This window comes from Callorhinchus milii, unplaced genomic scaffold (assembly GCF_018977255.1).
Source record: "Callorhinchus milii isolate IMCB2004 unplaced genomic scaffold, IMCB_Cmil_1.0 Scaffold3, whole genome shotgun sequence".
NCBI lineage: Eukaryota > Metazoa > Chordata > Chondrichthyes > Chimaeriformes > Callorhinchidae > Callorhinchus > Callorhinchus milii.
The window spans coordinates 94,720,568-94,737,245 of NW_024704744.1; the positions used below are offsets into that span (position 1 = coordinate 94,720,568).

The following is a 16,678-nucleotide window of genomic DNA, read 5'->3' on the forward strand; positions in this document are numbered from 1 at the left end:
GGCCGGACTACAGGTCCCAGAGGGCCCCGCCCGCCCCCCCCCCTCCGCCCCGCCCTTCCCCTCCCGACGCACGTGATCACGGCGCTAAATCCGACCAATGGCGGGCCGAGAGAGGGAGTTACCACAGCAACGGCGGGGGCGGGGCAAGGAGAGAGCGCGCGCGAGGGAGAGGCTGTTACCCGGGCAACGGGAAAGCAACGGGGCCTGGGGTCTGACAGTGAGCAGCGAGGCCTGTGGTGGGGGGGGGGTCAGGGAGCGAGGCCTGTGGTGGGGGGTCAGGGAGCGAGGCCTGTGGGGGGGTCAGGGAGCGAGGCCTCTGAGGGGGGGGGGGAGCGAGGCCTCTGGTGGGGGGGGGGGGGGAGCGAGGCCTGTGGGGGGGGGGAGCGAGGCCTCTGATGGGGGGGGGGGGAGCGAGGCCTGTGAGGGGGGGGGAGCGAGGCCTCTGAGGGGGGGGGGAGCGAGGCCTCTGAGGGGGGGGGGAGCGAGGCCTCTGACGGGGGGAGCCCCCGGGCTGTTATTGGGAAGGATGCCGAGGACAAGGTGAGCTGTTGGGATGTAGACTGATGTCCCCCCCCCCCCCCACCCCCCCCAGAAGGTGCTGACCCTGGGGATGGGGATGGGGCCCTCTCGGCAGTTGCCTTGTTCTTTTCTTTAAAACGTATGTCATAATCCCTCTCCCCAACACCCCCCCCCCCCCACCCACTCCCTCACCCCACTCCCTCCCCCCTCAAAAAAATAACAATGATAAAATAATTTGGTCACTTCAATCCACGACCGCTGCGCGCAATGTGGCCGCCGCGCGTTTCGCCCACGAAACGCACAGTCAATTCGCTTTACGGTCTGTTCCGTGACGCGCTCGGAGGCGTCTCGGCGGCACGACGCTGAGGCGCTGGGATTATTATTACTATTACCATTTTACGGTACCGAAGGTTGAAGCCATCGATCGGCAGGAATGGTTGCTGGCTGGTAAATAGTGAGCGCCTGATAAACCCGACCCGGGCTTAACCTGTCACTGCGCCGCCACCTCGGTCGTCGTGCCGTCAAACATCCTGGCCGCGTTTACTTACGCGTTTATTCGTGCGCTTAACCTCCCACTCCGGATAGCGCGTCACTGAGCTCTTTTCCGTTGGAGTGACAAGTTGTCGACGACAGCAACCGGCACGTATATGCAGCGCGCTTCACATTGGAGAGCGTCTCGGGCGCTTGTGCAAGGATTGTTATCGTATAAGCGCTGACAAGTTATTGGGAGTATAGTGTTAAGAGTATAATGTAGTATTAAGTTCAGTGCTCCTTGTTCACAAACCTCGCTTTCTCTCACCGGCAGTAACACTCTCTGGGATATTGCTGTAGCTCAAGTTTTGAAAAAGGAGAATGAGGACGGCAAGGAGGATGACCTGAAAACCAAGGAGAGATCCGTGTTCTTCTTGGGGAACAAAAGTGGGGTAATCCCATTACCCTCCTCTTTCTGCATAGCCTTATATATTTTTGATTGTAATTAATGTGTTTGTCTAATTTAATTACAGCTTTTTTCGGTCAGCTGGGTGTTTTGACACATGCAGATACTCATCCCCAATTTTTACGAATGTAATTCGTGTTCAGTCATGTTCCTACAGTGAGGTGCAGAAGTTAGGTAGTTTCTACAAGGAGGGAAATTGGCAGATGCGACGAGTTGTGCATGGGTTGCTTTTTGCACACTAGTTCAAAGTACTGTTATGAGCGGCGGCTTAGAAATGAGCTGAGGCTCCCCTTGTCTTTAGTTATTGTGCCTCGGTTACAACAAGAACTACAGAGTTTTTATTTTTAAAATTATACTGTTATCAGAGTCACACTATACCACAAAAATAACATTGCAGAAGTTGAGTACCCGGAAGGATTGCTTAAACCCATGCCATTCTTTTCATATTTCTAGGGCTTTCGTAGGTATGTCGTGTTTACCCAGTTTCTACTCCCATCACAAATTTCCAGAGCTGGAAGCTTCAACATTGCCAATAAATTACTTGTGGGTGCACATGCATAGTTTTTTTATATTCTGTTTTCCAGGGAAAGACTACGATAATTCTTCGATTTCTTGACCGGTATGTATTCCTTTGTAATTATAAATCTGAGACATTGCCTTTTAAGTACCAGCATCCAGTTTGTAGCCTGTCCCCAGAAAAATGAATCACTCTCTTTCTCTGTGGTGGTTATGAGAATCTGTAAGATAGGCTCTCTTGATTTATCGTGTATCTAGGGGGAAAATGACAAATTTTATCACTCAGAGTTGGTTGGTGCCAAAATGTTATGTGTCTACTGGCAGCGAATTTTAAATGTATGGGTCATTCTACTGCGACGGCAGAGGCATTGACAAAATTTTTCCTTCATTTAAGATTTTGAAGGTTCACTTTGGGAAGCCGGTAATCGCTGCAGTAATGTAAAGCAGTTCATAACCTGTATGATGGATTCTCACAAAAAGTGAGAAAAGATTTAATTCCCACCACTTGCACCCTTCACTTTGTTGAATGCAAATGTTCACTTAATATGTGTGGGAGTAGGGAGAAGCTAAATAATAATAATAAGCCTTGCATTCGATATAGCGCTTCATCACATCCTCAAGAAGTCTCAAGGCGCTTCACAGAATATACAGTAAAGTGAATCGACTGTATGTTTTGTGGACGAAATATGGCAGCCAATTGCGCACAGCAGTATCCCACAAACATTCGAAAATTGAGTGGATTGAGAGATCAAATTATTATTTTTTTGACAGGATTATTATCTCCGGAAAAACGATCCGCCAATCGACTAACAAGCAGGTTCCTTCTTGCTGCTAGGTAAACAGAGAAGTATGGAGTACGGCAACTTGCCTAAGGTTTTGCCCTGATTTAAATTCTTTGAATAGGAGTTTGGAAGCAGATTGTTATCTATTGGTGAACATCTCCACATCAGATTGTAAAGATGTTTTAAATTTCATATTCATTATAACAAAAAAAAATCTGTTTTTTCTTCTTATCAAATTGTGGAACACAACGTGAACATTATGGAGACTTGGGCCTGAAGCATTTAGTTCACTTCCAACTTCATTCACGGTTTTGTGTCTGACAGAGTTGGATTACAATCATTTAATTGCTCTTCTGCAAATGTTTTTTGGCAAGGAATTACTGTGGGTAAAGCTTTAAATTCTGTCAATAGATCTATTTTATTAAAGTGGTTTGAGAAAAAGGGAATTTGCTCTTCTGCTCTCAAATAGGCTTCATGCTGAGATTGGGTAGCAGAACAAGTGAAATTCAACCCAAACAATGGCAATGCAAAGTGTAGTCTTCTGTTGGAAAATAAGAGAAGTCTGATCATTTTTTTTTAAACACTGAATTTACACCTTTTTAACATGATCTATTCGCTTTTAGAATTTAGAATTGACTGATACTCCTCTGATTTCCTAGTGGGTGAAAGCAAATGGCCATACAGACTACAAGATAGTTTGCCCACAAAATATATTACACTTTACAGTATATTTTGTGAAGCGATTTGAGACACCTCAAAGACATGATAAAGGGCTATATCTACTACTACTATACTACTACAAACAAGGCTTCAGGTTCTGATCTCATTCTATATTGAGCTAACTGATCTCAGGGATTGCAAACAATTTGTGTTAGATTTAAATTCAGAGAAACAATTCAGATTTTGCAGTATACATCATTGTACTGTATTATGCATATTTCTTATGTCATATTCTACAATGTATATTAAATCATTTTAATATTTATAATCAATTGTTTTTTCATAGTGATGAAGTCCCTAAGCCCACGTTAGCTTTGGAATATACCTTCGGACGACGAGCAAAAGGGCACAACACTGTATGTACAGTCATTCGTTTCTCTAAGTGAAAATTCACGTGTGGGGCATAAATCAAGAACCTCTGAGACTAATATTCCAAAGGCTATTGCCTACAATATTTCTTTCCAACAAAGTTAGATTTAAAAACAAATAAAAAACTCAAGACTTTTTGGACAGTATTTATTTTCATCTGAAATCCCAGATCAACCATTTCAGTTTTGTAATATGAGCTACATCTATCATTTATATTCTTACATAAAGTATAGATAACAGGCTTCTTTTTAAATAAAGGTTGGTGCTTCCCTCTTGTGCTTTATCATTTAAAATTGCTGGCTCTAGACAGCCTAGGAACAGACATTTTGTCTGATTAACCTGAATCCCAATAAAGTATATATATATGGTGGAGTGAGAGTGGGTGGGTGGGGGGAAGAGAATAGTCCTGAAATGCACAGTGATTATACACAGGTCTATCCTTTCCTAATATACATGAATAAGTATCCATTCAAATCAATATTTTCACTTTGTTTTCATGAAACTTCCCTTGTACAAAAATCTTCAAATAACAATAAGGAACTTGAAAAGATTCTTATTGTGAAAACGTAATCTGAGTTATAATGTGGTGTATTTGTATTATATATTATAATTCCACTGTATGTTGCTGTTTTAAGTTTGAATTGTATTATATAGGTGTAATTATAAAGCAAAACAATTGTAATCTTTAAACACAGTAATTGTTTTGGGGGGGAGGTGGGGGGGTTAGATCATTGATCCAACCATCTTTGCCCACAAAATATTCAGTCAATCCACTTTAGAGTATATCCTGTGAAGCACTTTGAGATTTCTCAACGACGTGAAAGTCGCTATATCAAATGCATTATTATCCATCCAAATTTTCAAAAGATTCCTTTGCCGCATCTATCTCAAATTATGACCTCAAATTCCTTTTAAGTTTACAGGAAGTTGTCTCGTAATTTTTCTTGAGACATCGATATCAATAGTTATAAAATCCGAATTCAATCTAAAAGAAGATTGGCTAAAAAGCTACTTGGGATGGCTTTTGGCTATTCCATCCTGTTGGTTTTGTGCCGCCAGAGGGCACCAGCCCATTTTGTAAATACAAAGTGCACTTTTGCCATCCAGTGGTGGAACACGGTCAAAACTTTGCCGATTGTCAATCTGGAGGCCATCATCTGTCTAAATCTCAATGGTATTGGAAATGCATCTCAACATCAAAAGTTCACGCACCTTAGGCTTGATTCCATTTGTCAACAGGCTTTTCTTTTAGATTTACCTGTCATTATAAGTATATTTAGGCTAATGGATCATGTATTGTTCTATTGTAAACTCTGTTACAGCCAAAGGATATTGCTCATTTTTGGGAACTAGGAGGTGGAACTTCATTAGTTGATCTCATTGAGATTCCCATTAATATGGACAGCATAAGGTGGGTGTTTCTGTGTTTAAATAATACTCTAACCGTATCTCTTTGAATGCGTCCATGGCCTTCTCCCCACTCTCCCTTGCTAGGCTTCCAACCCTGTCCCTATAAAGCACTCCCAAGATGTTCCCCTATGTGAAGGGTGCTATATAAATATAAGTTGTTCTTATTCTGGCTGTGTGTCAGCCTCGTGTAGTGGTAGCATGCTTCTAGGTCATAAGGTTGTGGGTTCAAGCCCCATGTCAGAACTTGCAAAGTCTAAGATAACACTCCAATGTCGGAGGTGCCGTCCTTCGGATGAGACATTAAACCGAGATTCCATCTTCCTGTTCAAGTGTACGTTAAAGATTTCATTGCACTATTGAAAAAAAGGGAGTATTTTTCCCGGTCAACAAATCCCCCAAATAATATAGTTATTCACTCCTTGGCTGTTTGTGGTCCATTGTGCAAATTGGCTGCCATGTTTCATCGATGACATGAGGCGCTATATCAAATTCAAGGATTACTCATTATTAGTAAGCCACAGTAAATGATTTGTAGAAGAATCCACAATCTGTTTCATACGACATCGTTATTTTCCTCACCTGAGATCAGTTGGTGACTTGTATGACGATTAACCACATTTGTCTCCATTTGTGGAGATTTTCTTACAAGATCAGAGCTCACATTTCTGTAACTTCTGCTTGGGAATCCAATATTTCTAAATGTGATTTTTCCACTGAGTTTCATCCTCAAGGGAAGAATTTCACTGTTTATCCAGAATTGCAGTGAATAGAATTGACACCAGTTATAATCCTTCAATAATCCCCCAGGGATCTCTCTGTTGTTTTGGTTTTGGATCTTTCCAAGCCTAATGATCTGTGGACGAGCATGGAGAAATTGCTGACAGCCGCAAGGAGGCATATAGATAACGTTCTAAACGAACTGGGCAAAAAGGATTCCAAAACTGCCAATCAGTGGAAGCAGAGGGCCTGGAAAACTTTGCAGAAGGACCATCCGGTGCGTCTGACAGCATCCGATAAAAATCAGTAAATTTAAAATCATTTGGAATCACTCTTGTTTGATATATATATAAAAACTTTTTTTTGTAGTAGTGATTGAGCCAGCATGAATTGAACTGATTAAGCCCGTAGTAAACTTATCTACTTACTACTTACTGTAGTTTTGTAGTGAGATTGTGATTCCTGTGGATTCTTGAAGCACCGCATTGATGTTGTTTTCCCCCTTACAGGATTGGGAATTGGTGGATCCATTTCCTGTTCCTTTAGTGATCATTGGGAACAAATATGATATTTTTCAGGTACAGTTCAGATCTCGTTGGAAGTTATCAGTTTTAAGCAATGTATTTCTGGTTCATAATAATTACTGTGCTGGTTCTTATTCTGTTTGGAACTGATTTTTGCTGGTTTGTCTTTAGGATTTTGACTCTGAGCAGAGAAAAGTAATTTGCAAGACGCTGCGTTTTGTGGCCCACTACTATGGAGCTTCACTATTGGTATGTTTGGACTTTCTTTTAGGTCAGTATGGTACCTGACACTTGCAAAAAACGATCACCATGCTTAGGAGTATCGAAACCAGACTGGGAATTCAGCATATGTATGTCAACTACACAATTTAATACATAATTTAATTATCTGCAACTCAGTTTTCCCTTGTATAAGTATTTAATTCTCCCTTGTTCGTTTATCCTTTGGATGCATTCACCATCATCAACTGGGGGATATTTCCCAAGATTTTGTGCTCTTTTAAGACAGAATCAATTACTCACAGTAACAGTCTGAAAGCCACTCATTTGCTCACTGCCTAAATACTACAACAACAGGTAAATATTTTCACTCAGTTTCTGTGGTCAGTAATTAGCTTTCCTGCAGCAAACCTGCTTTATATTATTTGATTATTGTACCTCTGATAGCTACAGCTTTTTAAAATCAATTTGGTCTGCATCTCAACATCAGTCCACCTAGTTATTCTTGTTTTTCATTTTGCACCCACTGTCTGCACCTGCATGAGAGGTCTCATGCTTGGGTCTGGTGAACATCAGACCTTCATCCACCCTGTCGCAATAACCTGCCCAATCTCTGAAGGGTGCCACTGCATGAAATTTTCATTCTTCGCAAGAAGTTACCTGATAGCCTTTCAGGATAAGATTGATCTTTAGTGCTGAATTGACTTAGGGAAATTTGGCGATGACAAGTCGCAATCACAAGAACCTAAGCAAACAATTAAGAAATTCCTTAATTCCTTTACACACATCTGTACAGTTGTATCAATGATCTATCTGAACAATTGTTACTTTCACAAAAATCTCCAATAACGTTTTTGTCCTACCTTGTCTCCTAACCCAGTTTTTCAGCAGTAAATCAGAGCTTCTCATGTCCAAGATGCGAAACATCCTAAATCAATTGGCATTTGGCACTGACAGAAGGTAAGATGGAGACATTTCCCCCCTACCTCCCACTCCCCCATTGGTTAATGGATTCATTCTTGATGACTTTCCCAATGTCCTTGAACCAAGCAGGTAACAAGAATGGCTCACTTTCACACTCTGTCCTGGAAGCTGGAATAGTACACCATTTCACCCACAACATACACAGTCAATTCACTTTAAGAACATAAGAACTTAAGAATTTCTACGCAAAAGAAGACCAAAGTCCATCTAGTTCACCTTCCACCATCCTGGCAGTTGCTTGCCATGTTGTGTCCCAAACTATATACTGCATCTGAGATATTATTTTCTAGCAGAAATCTATCTAATTTGTTATTGAAATAAACAACACTTTCTGCTTCCACTGTCTCACTATGGACCCTGCTCCATAAGCTTACTACTTGCTCACTGAATTAGTGTTTCCTCAAATTTGTTCTGAATTTAACCCCCTTCAATCACAGGCCGTGTTCTCTGGTTCTACTGTTCAGTACAAGATAAAACAGCTTATCACGGTCTACATTATCTATTCCCTTCAGAATCTTAAGAAACGTTATCATATCACCCCTCACCCTTCTCCAGAGTGAACATGCCTAGTTTATCTAATCGCTCCTCATAGGCCAGTCCCTCCATGCCCTCAATCATTTTGGTTGCCCTCCTCTGTATCCTCAAATTGCTGAAATATCCCTTTTATATTGCGGTGACAAGAACTGCACGTAGTATTCCGAGTGGGGTTGGTCCAGTGATTTATAAAGTAGCAGAATTATCCCACCACTTTGGCTCAATATTGCCCTTTTAATACAGCCCAGCATCTGGTTTGCCTTACTCACTGCTACTGAACACTGTTGGAATAGCTTCAATTTATTATCAATCAGGATCCCCAGATGCTTTTCATTTTCCATACAGATTATTTACTTCTCATTTAAATAATAGTCCCTTCCTGAATTTTTTGTCCCCATGTGAAGCACTTTGCATTTCTCTACATTAAATTTAATCTGCCATCAATCTGCCCATTTCCCTTCTGTGATGTGCTTTGAGACATCTCAATGACGTGCTATGGCGCTATATCAAATACAAGGATTATTATTGTTGGATTAATATATTAAATGTCTCCTTTGGGTACCATCAATGCTGCTTGTTGGATACTCATTACCAGAGGAGAACATTTCAGTGCATTGAGTGAAACCTCTCCTATTTAGTCTGTTCTCCTTCTCACCACCCTTCCAAAAGAAAAATATTGATAGTATATTTATTTTGTTTCTCCAGCAAAACCATATCTGTGGAGCACAACAGGCCACTGTTTGTTCCAGCTGGCCTTGATTCGTTGAGTCAGATTGGTAAGTAAGAGGAGAAAATGGGGTTTTAATTCACAATTAGTCAGGAACATTAGCGATATACAAGATACAAAAGTAACTTTGAAAGTTTTCCAGGAAAGATCAAGGGGTTAATTTGCAGCTGTGTATCTGAACGTCTGATCTCACAATATAGAGTCAATTCACTTTACAGTATAATCTGTTTAGCGCTTTGAGATGACTGGAAATCGTGATAAGATGCTATATCAAATACAAGGATTATTTATCTCAACTGTATTCTGTGTTGAGTTGAGTCAGGGGCATGGCACTTCTGCTGAGAGAGAGGGAAAATGGGAAATAAACTATAGAGCAACCAGTTATAATATTTCCCCCCTCATTCCCCAGTACTTTGTTTATTGTAGTAGGATTCTGCGAACCTGTCCTAACTGGAATTTCAGTACTGTATTGACCAGCCTGTCTCCCGTGCTTAAGAAGGATGACTTCCAGTTGTCGCCTTACCACTGATGAAGATTCTTACGCACTATACTTTCACTATCCTGTGAAGCTCTTTCAGACGTCTCAAAGACGTGATAAGGCGCTATATCAAATGCAAGGAAGCGTTGCTGGTGTGACTTCAAACACACTTGGCACAGAAAGCCTCGCTGGCGTCACTTCACAAAGCAGGATTCCAGACTTTCACACCCGTAGAGCACTGCTAAATGTCACAAGTATTGCATTTTGTTTATTATCCAGGGTCTCCACCGGCTACTGAAATCGATCTCGGAAAAATAAATGCACGAAACCCTATGGAGCTGTGGAAGAAAGTTTATGAACGGTTATTTCCGCCCGAGGTACACCTCACCGGCAGTTTGGAAAACTAACGGTCTGATCATCATGCAAAAAAACTTTCACAAAAGTTATTTCTTAAAAAAAACCTTTTTGAAAAAAACGTCTCTCTTAGGATTGATTCGAAAGTACATTCTTTTAACAAGCCAATAAAACCAGATCGTTTTGTAGATTGATGAAGGACCTTCTAGTAATGGAAAGGATCAATGTTTGCACAAGGTGCTCTCCTGCCTTTTAGGGGGCACATTTAAATCATTACGTTGATAATGCAGTACCCAAATGTATTGGATGAACCTTCTACCAAAAGTGCTTTAACCTGTTGAAGTAATGTGTTTGTGTCCTTGTCTACGTGTTTTTGTAAAGGATTTAAAAATCAGGAATGGAGATATAGTCAGTATTTTAAGACATGTTTTGCCCGTTATGAGGTGGGGAAAGGCAGGAGTTTTGATATTTTGTACAGTGCTCTGACTTAAACTTTTTGTGCTAAATTGGGGTCTGTTAATCGCTAAGGAATGCCTTATATCAGCAGTAAAACATTATTGCGTGTAGCTGTATCACATAAATAGCATCAGCATATGTACATTAATCTCCAGGTGAAATTATTAACCTTACTGAGCTGCAGGTTCTCATTATTGTTCAATATTGTATCACATCTATCACTACAGGATTGTCAAGGAATCACACATACATATTCAGCCAGTACAGAGAGCACTGCTTATCAAAATGAATAATTGTTTCTTGACAGAATTTGCCATTTTAAAAAAAAGGCATACCTTAATTTGTCTCCCACCAATTTATTCATGTTTCATCACCTGCACCTTGACACGCCGACTCCTTGCTGTGTTACAGATCCCAAAGTACTATTCACCTAAGTGGCCCTTTCTTCATTTGTAATTCTTTATATGACTGTTGGTAGGCAGGTCGATAGTGGAGAGGAGAAATTGCAGCCAAGCTTCATCCCATCCTCATTCAAGTGAGAGAGATCTCGAGTGGCAATTGCTAAATCGCGATCAGGAGCTGGAATCCTTTTCCTTTCCTTCCCTCTTTAACCTAGGAGAACTGAGGCTAATTGTAACATCCCTAATGTTGCTTTGATTTTAATCAGCTGATTCAGACTAGGGAATCAAGCCTGGGACTTATTATATATCAGATTATCTAGGACTTTCAGGGGCCCTTGCCTTTACCCACCAGATGTTTGAGGGAGGAATCTTAGCTCGTCATATCATGCAAACCTTATTAACTTACAATGATTATTTTCCATAGAATACGAGTGAAGTGAAAGATATCAAAGATCTGGTTAAAGATTCACATTATGCTGAACCTGAAGTGGATGCCATGAGGGCACAGAAGGACCAGGTAGTGTACATGATTTGCATTCACGCATTGATCTCAGTCGGTGATCTGTTAAGTCTTTAGGCTTGCAAGCTTTTAGATTTTTATATCGTGAGTTATAATGTTGAATGCATCATTATTTGCCATCGAAAGTAATGTTCCACTTAATCATTCAAGTGTCAAGTGGAAGAAAATAAACAACTTTATTAAAAAAAATTCTGAAAGTAATATTAAAACAAATTCACTTCCTGATCTTCCTGTAATTCAAATGAATCAAAATCAGTTCACACTAATATGGCCATCCTGTTGGGGCAAGTTGGGTAACAGCTGATCATAGTTACTATAAAGAGAGTTATTTTTGACCAGATTGAAAGCTCTGGCTTGCAATAAATTCCCTGGGAGATAATAAAGAGTGAGCTTTAGTGTTTGTCTGAAATAATCAGTGAGATACATTGTCCCCAAGTTACCTTAATTAATTAACCTGTAGTAACCTAGAAGCTGTCATTGATAAATTGCCGTGCAGACTTTTACAACTAATAAGTAGTTGTCCCAGTGGACTGTGCACTCTGCACGGCAATGCCACAGCGCATAGTGTTGAACTAAGGTTATCAAAATTCTTCAGTTACTCAAGTTCATTTTGGTTTCATTGACGCAACTTTTCCTTGTTGCCAACTTTGAAGCATTTTAAAGAGGAACACATTCTCATTTAAAATTTGCATTCAAATAATTTACGCAATGTCTCTCGCTTTTAGATAATAATAATAACAATCCTTTCATTTGATATAGTGCTTTCCACGTCTTCTAGACATCTCAACGTATTAATGTTCTTTTCTCTCCACCACGTATACCACACTCATGATCTTTGCCAGTTCCACTTTGTAACAGATTCAAAATCGATGCATGCAACAACATAATAAAAATCCTTGCCTATGATATAGCGCTTTTCATGTCTTCGAGACGTCTCAAAGCGCTTCACAGAATATACCGTAAAGTGAATTAACACTACATTTGTGGGCAAAACGCGGCACAGCGGTGTCCCACAAACAATCGTGGATTGAAGTGACCAATTTGTTTTTAGAAGGATCGTTATCAGGCGTGTGGAGAAAGGGAACTTGCCCAGGGATTGCCTTGCTGGGAATCGAACCCAGGTCTCTCGCTTGCGAGATGAGCGCGCGAACCACTGAACTACAGTGAAGTCCTGTAGCTCAGTGGTTAGAGCACTCGCTTTGCAAGTGAGAGACCTGAGTTCAATTCCAGGCAGAGGGCGAAACCTTGGGCAAGTTTCCTTACTCCACACAGAGCCTAATAATAATCCCTCCAAAACTAAAGACAATAATAAATTGGTCATTTTCAATCCACAACTGTTTGTGGGACATTGCTGTGCGCAATTGGCTGCCGCGTTCGCCCACAAATATACAGTCAATTCACTTTACAGTGTGTTCTGTGAAGCGCTTTGGGACGTCCTCCCGACGTGAAAAGCGCAATATCAACTGCAAAGGATTATTACAGGACTCCACAATATACAAATGCTCCCGTAGGCAAATCATTCCTGTGCTGCTGAACCTATTCTGTCCTGACTTTCTAACGGTTAATGATTCCTGTGCCTGTGAAGGAGGCTGTTACACTGGGGCTCCTGCGGATGCCATGTCTACCCAGGCCTCACAGCCCCACCAGGAGTGTGCACTGCATCTCACTAAACTTGCATTTATATAGCATCCTTCACATGGGGCAATGTTCCCTTGAGTCAGAAGGAGAGGCGAAAGGGCGAGGTGACCCTAAGCACGATCAAAAAAGGAAGTTCTTTAGGTGGGATTTGAAAGTGGGGAGGGAGGGAGAGGGCAACGCAGAGGGATTGAGGGAGAGAAATGCAAGCAACCAGTCAACAAGGTGCCTCCCATTCCCATTCCCAGACTACGTAATCCTGTGATGATGAATTTTTCCTACAGCAGATTCTATAAAAGCAATTCTACGTTATTCTACCACTTATTTGGTTTCCAAATGTACTTTGCTAACTACCATGGCTGCTTCAAACCTCTATTGAAATATTATTGTCGTGTATTGTTTATTATAATAATAATCCTTGCATTTCATATCGCGTCTTACCACGTCTTTGAGACGTCTCAAAGAGCCTCACAGAATATACTGTAAAGTGAATTGATTGTATATTTTGTGGGCGAAACGCAGAAGCCAATTGCAATATGGAGTGTTGCATGAGGTTAACTGAACTTTAGGTATATTCCAGAAGAAAAAGTTGTCCTTGCTTAAAAAAAATTGGACTTCATACTTATTGTGACTTGAGTTGCATTTGCTCTGTAATAACCTTTCCAGGCTTATTTATCAATCTGATTTAAAAGTCAACAACACTATTGTAATTTGAAGATAAATGCAGAGATCACCTGCTTGTTTTATGCTGTCTTATGGTAGGTGTGGTGCACTGTCTTAGCGCAGATGAAAGTGAAATGTTATTGGGACTATACTTCTCTCTCTTTTTGAATCCTGTCATGGGAGTCCTGTAGCTCAGTGATGAGAGCGCTCGCCTCGCGAGGGAGATGACCTGGGTTCGATTGCCAGCAGGGTGAAATGTTGGGCAAGTTTCCTTACTCAAGACTCCTCTGTTTACCTTGCAGTAAATAGGAACTCGGTTGTGAGTCAGTTGAGTCACTCAATCCATGACTGTTTGTGGGACACTGCTGTACACAATTAGCTGCCGCGTTTCGTTCACAAAATATACAGTCAATTCACTTCACAGTATATTAATGTGAAGCGCTTTGAGACGTCTCGAAGACGTAACAAGGCGCTAGATCAAATGCAAGGATTATTATGTCTTTAACGGAACCCTGAAGAACATGACAGACAAGACCTCAGTTTAATGTCTCATGAGAAAGGGTTTAGTGTCTCATTCTGAAAGGTGGCACATCTGCCAATGAAGCTGTTGTCCACCTTAGATGAAATCCTGAAGTCTCCACATGGGGTTTGAACCCAGAATTTTCTAATCCAGCAGCAAGAGTATGTTCAATATATCAAATGAGATCAATGGTGTAGAGTTGCAAACCTTCCCTCATAGTGTGTGTATTATATGTGTTACCATTCGGATATTTGTAACAAGCTGTTGCTGAACTGAAGTCTAATTCTGAGAGTTGCATTGATGAATAAAATTCTGTCCTCCGCCTTTGTCTATTTCAGGAGCTTGAGCAGTACAAAAAAAATGCTGCCAGATCGTGGAAAGAGTTGGAATTCTACACGGAAGAGAGATGATCATTTTAATAAGGACTCTTTCACAAAGTGAACTGCGTGAAATTTTCCGTACGGTGTCGGGTTGAGCTATTTGGTACTGTAGTGATTGATTTGAAAATTAACTTTTATGTATTTCAGTGATGAGTGTTGAGTTTGTGCCATTTTTCTATGTATATAACTTGAAAGGCGTTTTGGTCAAGTGAGGTTGTAATGGGTGTGTTTCACCTGTTCACTGGGATGTCTCCGTTATAATTAATGATGGTTATCTAAAAATGTATTTTTGCTCAATAAATATGTTAGTTCATTTTGAGACAATGAGACTATGTTTCATTTTAGTCCGTATTTGGTATGTTACTCCAATCGATGTTACCATGTGCAAAGGAAATTCAGAACTGAGTTAACCTGTAACATTCTTCAACCATTGTAAATGGCACAATTTCTGTTTCTTGGAAATTTAATACACCTTGATATGAACTCTGCAGCAAGAATTACTGGTACACGCGAAGTCTTGAAATGTTATTGGGAGTCTAATACATTTGATTTTAAAAGGATTTCTTAATAAAAACTCCAACTTGGAAATGAGGATTCCTTCTAATAACCAGAAGTACGGAATTCAATCTACTTTTGCGCTGTTGCAAAAATCTGGAATAAACGTGGATTTAATCAAACATTATTTAATATAATAATGATAATCCTTGCATTTGATAAAGTGCCTTATCAAGGCAAAACATCAAAACACTTCACCGGATGTACTGCAACGACTCTATTTATAGGGAATTATTGTTTATTGTGCTGCTTCACCAGTTTGTGACCTGAAAATAATATCTAAGAGTAACAAGTTGAAATAAAAAAACATCTCTTCTGGCGGCTAAGATTGCGAAATCAAAATTTCTTGCTAAATTAAAATTTAACAAGGTGCTCATTCCTTTCTGAACCAGCTGAAGTAAAAGCCATTCATTCTCCAGCGGTCGGACGGTGTTCAACCTCAAGCCTGTTCTACAGATATCGGGAGCTTTTTCTTTATGCAGAGGGGTAAATAACAACTGGAACAGGTTGTCAGGAAAGGTGATAGAGGCCGGGACACTGGACACATAAAAAAGCAGCTTGATGCAGTGATGGTTGGATGTCCTGGAGGAATGAGATTGGATGGGCCGAAGGGGCCTTCTTCACCCAGACTAATCTTGTGATCTTATTACATTGCAGCTCCCAACCTCAGATGAAACTAACAAAACACGATGATAAAGAACATTGTGATTTGAGCTGGTTCTTTTGATGTTGCAATATGTTTTAAGGAGGTCTCCATCTCTGATATAACTCATACTGAACACAAATTCATATAAAAGCAGCTGATCCATTGCAAGTCCGTCACTCTAACCCATTTTGCGCTTAATCAGAGGAAATTGCAGAGCAGTACTATCGTATTTCACTGGAGTGCTTTCACTTCAAAGAAAATCTCACTGAGGTTGACTAGACGAAGAAGAATGTGAAAAATCCCACAACCTTTAATTGAAAATATAACTTTTATTATGTTTTCACCTGTACAGAATATGATAAATATCTGATTTGATTTGACAATTTGTACAATATTGTGGGTGGGGGGGGGAGAAAGGAAATTCTGTCCAAGCAAGCAGAAATGTTGTTGGCAATTCAAATACACTTTTGAAAGGACAAACTATCACTTTAAATAATATTTGCATTTAACATGGGAGTCACGGAGCAGTCAAGGAATTTTCTCTTTGGGGTGACTGAAAATGAAATGGTCATTTTTTATTAAAATTGCACCAACCGGCCAGCCAGCCAGTCAAGTGGCATAATGAGTGCGTGAGATTAAAGTGTCCACTATGCGGATTCACGGAAAATAGTGACTAATTTGCAAATACCGATCGGTGTCGGTAGTCGGAAGTTAATAATGCTGACCCACTCGAACTCCGCTCTGAGGTGATTTCCTCCGGAGCTGAGTTTCTGCAGAATCAGTGTGATGTCCCTCCATTTACCATAACGGGTTGGTAGTTGCATCTCTGAGTCCCGAACCCACTTTGTGACTGTTGTTAAGAGGCTGGTAGCTCAGTGGTTAGAGCACTCGCTTTGCAAGCGAGAGACCTGGGTTTGATTCCCGGCAGGGCGAAACGTTGGGCAAGTTTCCTTAAATGCCCCTCGCAGTAAGTAGGAACCCGGTTGTTAGTCGATTGGCGGATCACTTTTCCGGGGGTGATAATTCCTTCAAAAAAATTGGTCACTCAATCCACAACTGTTTGTGGGACAATTGGCCTCCGCGTTTCGCCCACAAAATATACAGTCAATTCG

At 40.7% G+C, this 16,678-nt stretch overlaps 1 protein-coding gene across 1 annotated transcript; it reads left to right on the top strand.

The window, feature by feature from the left end:
- The first annotated feature begins 453 nt into the window (after positions 1 to 453).
- On the top strand, positions 454 to 14,684 carry dync2li1 (dynein, cytoplasmic 2, light intermediate chain 1). The gene is made up of 13 exons (XM_042333642.1): positions 454 to 540; positions 1,325 to 1,442; positions 2,041 to 2,075; positions 3,761 to 3,830; positions 5,166 to 5,254; positions 6,061 to 6,247; positions 6,480 to 6,548; positions 6,666 to 6,743; positions 7,594 to 7,673; positions 8,937 to 9,007; positions 9,716 to 9,813; positions 11,072 to 11,164; positions 14,324 to 14,684. The coding sequence occupies exons 1-13, from the start codon at positions 527 to 529 to the stop codon at positions 14,393 to 14,395; spliced, it is 1,074 nt and encodes a 357-aa protein (XP_042189576.1). The 5' UTR covers positions 454 to 526; the 3' UTR covers positions 14,396 to 14,684.
- Positions 14,685 to 16,678: the final 1,994 nt, after the last annotated feature.

Coding starts and splice junctions, on each gene's coding strand:
- dync2li1 (XM_042333642.1), top strand. Junction 2,076..3,760: donor ATTCTTCGATTTCTTGACCG/GTATGTATTCCT, acceptor GTTTTTTCATAG/TGATGAAGTCCCTAAGCCCA. Junction 9,008..9,715: donor TGATTCGTTGAGTCAGATTG/GTAAGTAAGAGG, acceptor TTTATTATCCAG/GGTCTCCACCGGCTACTGAA.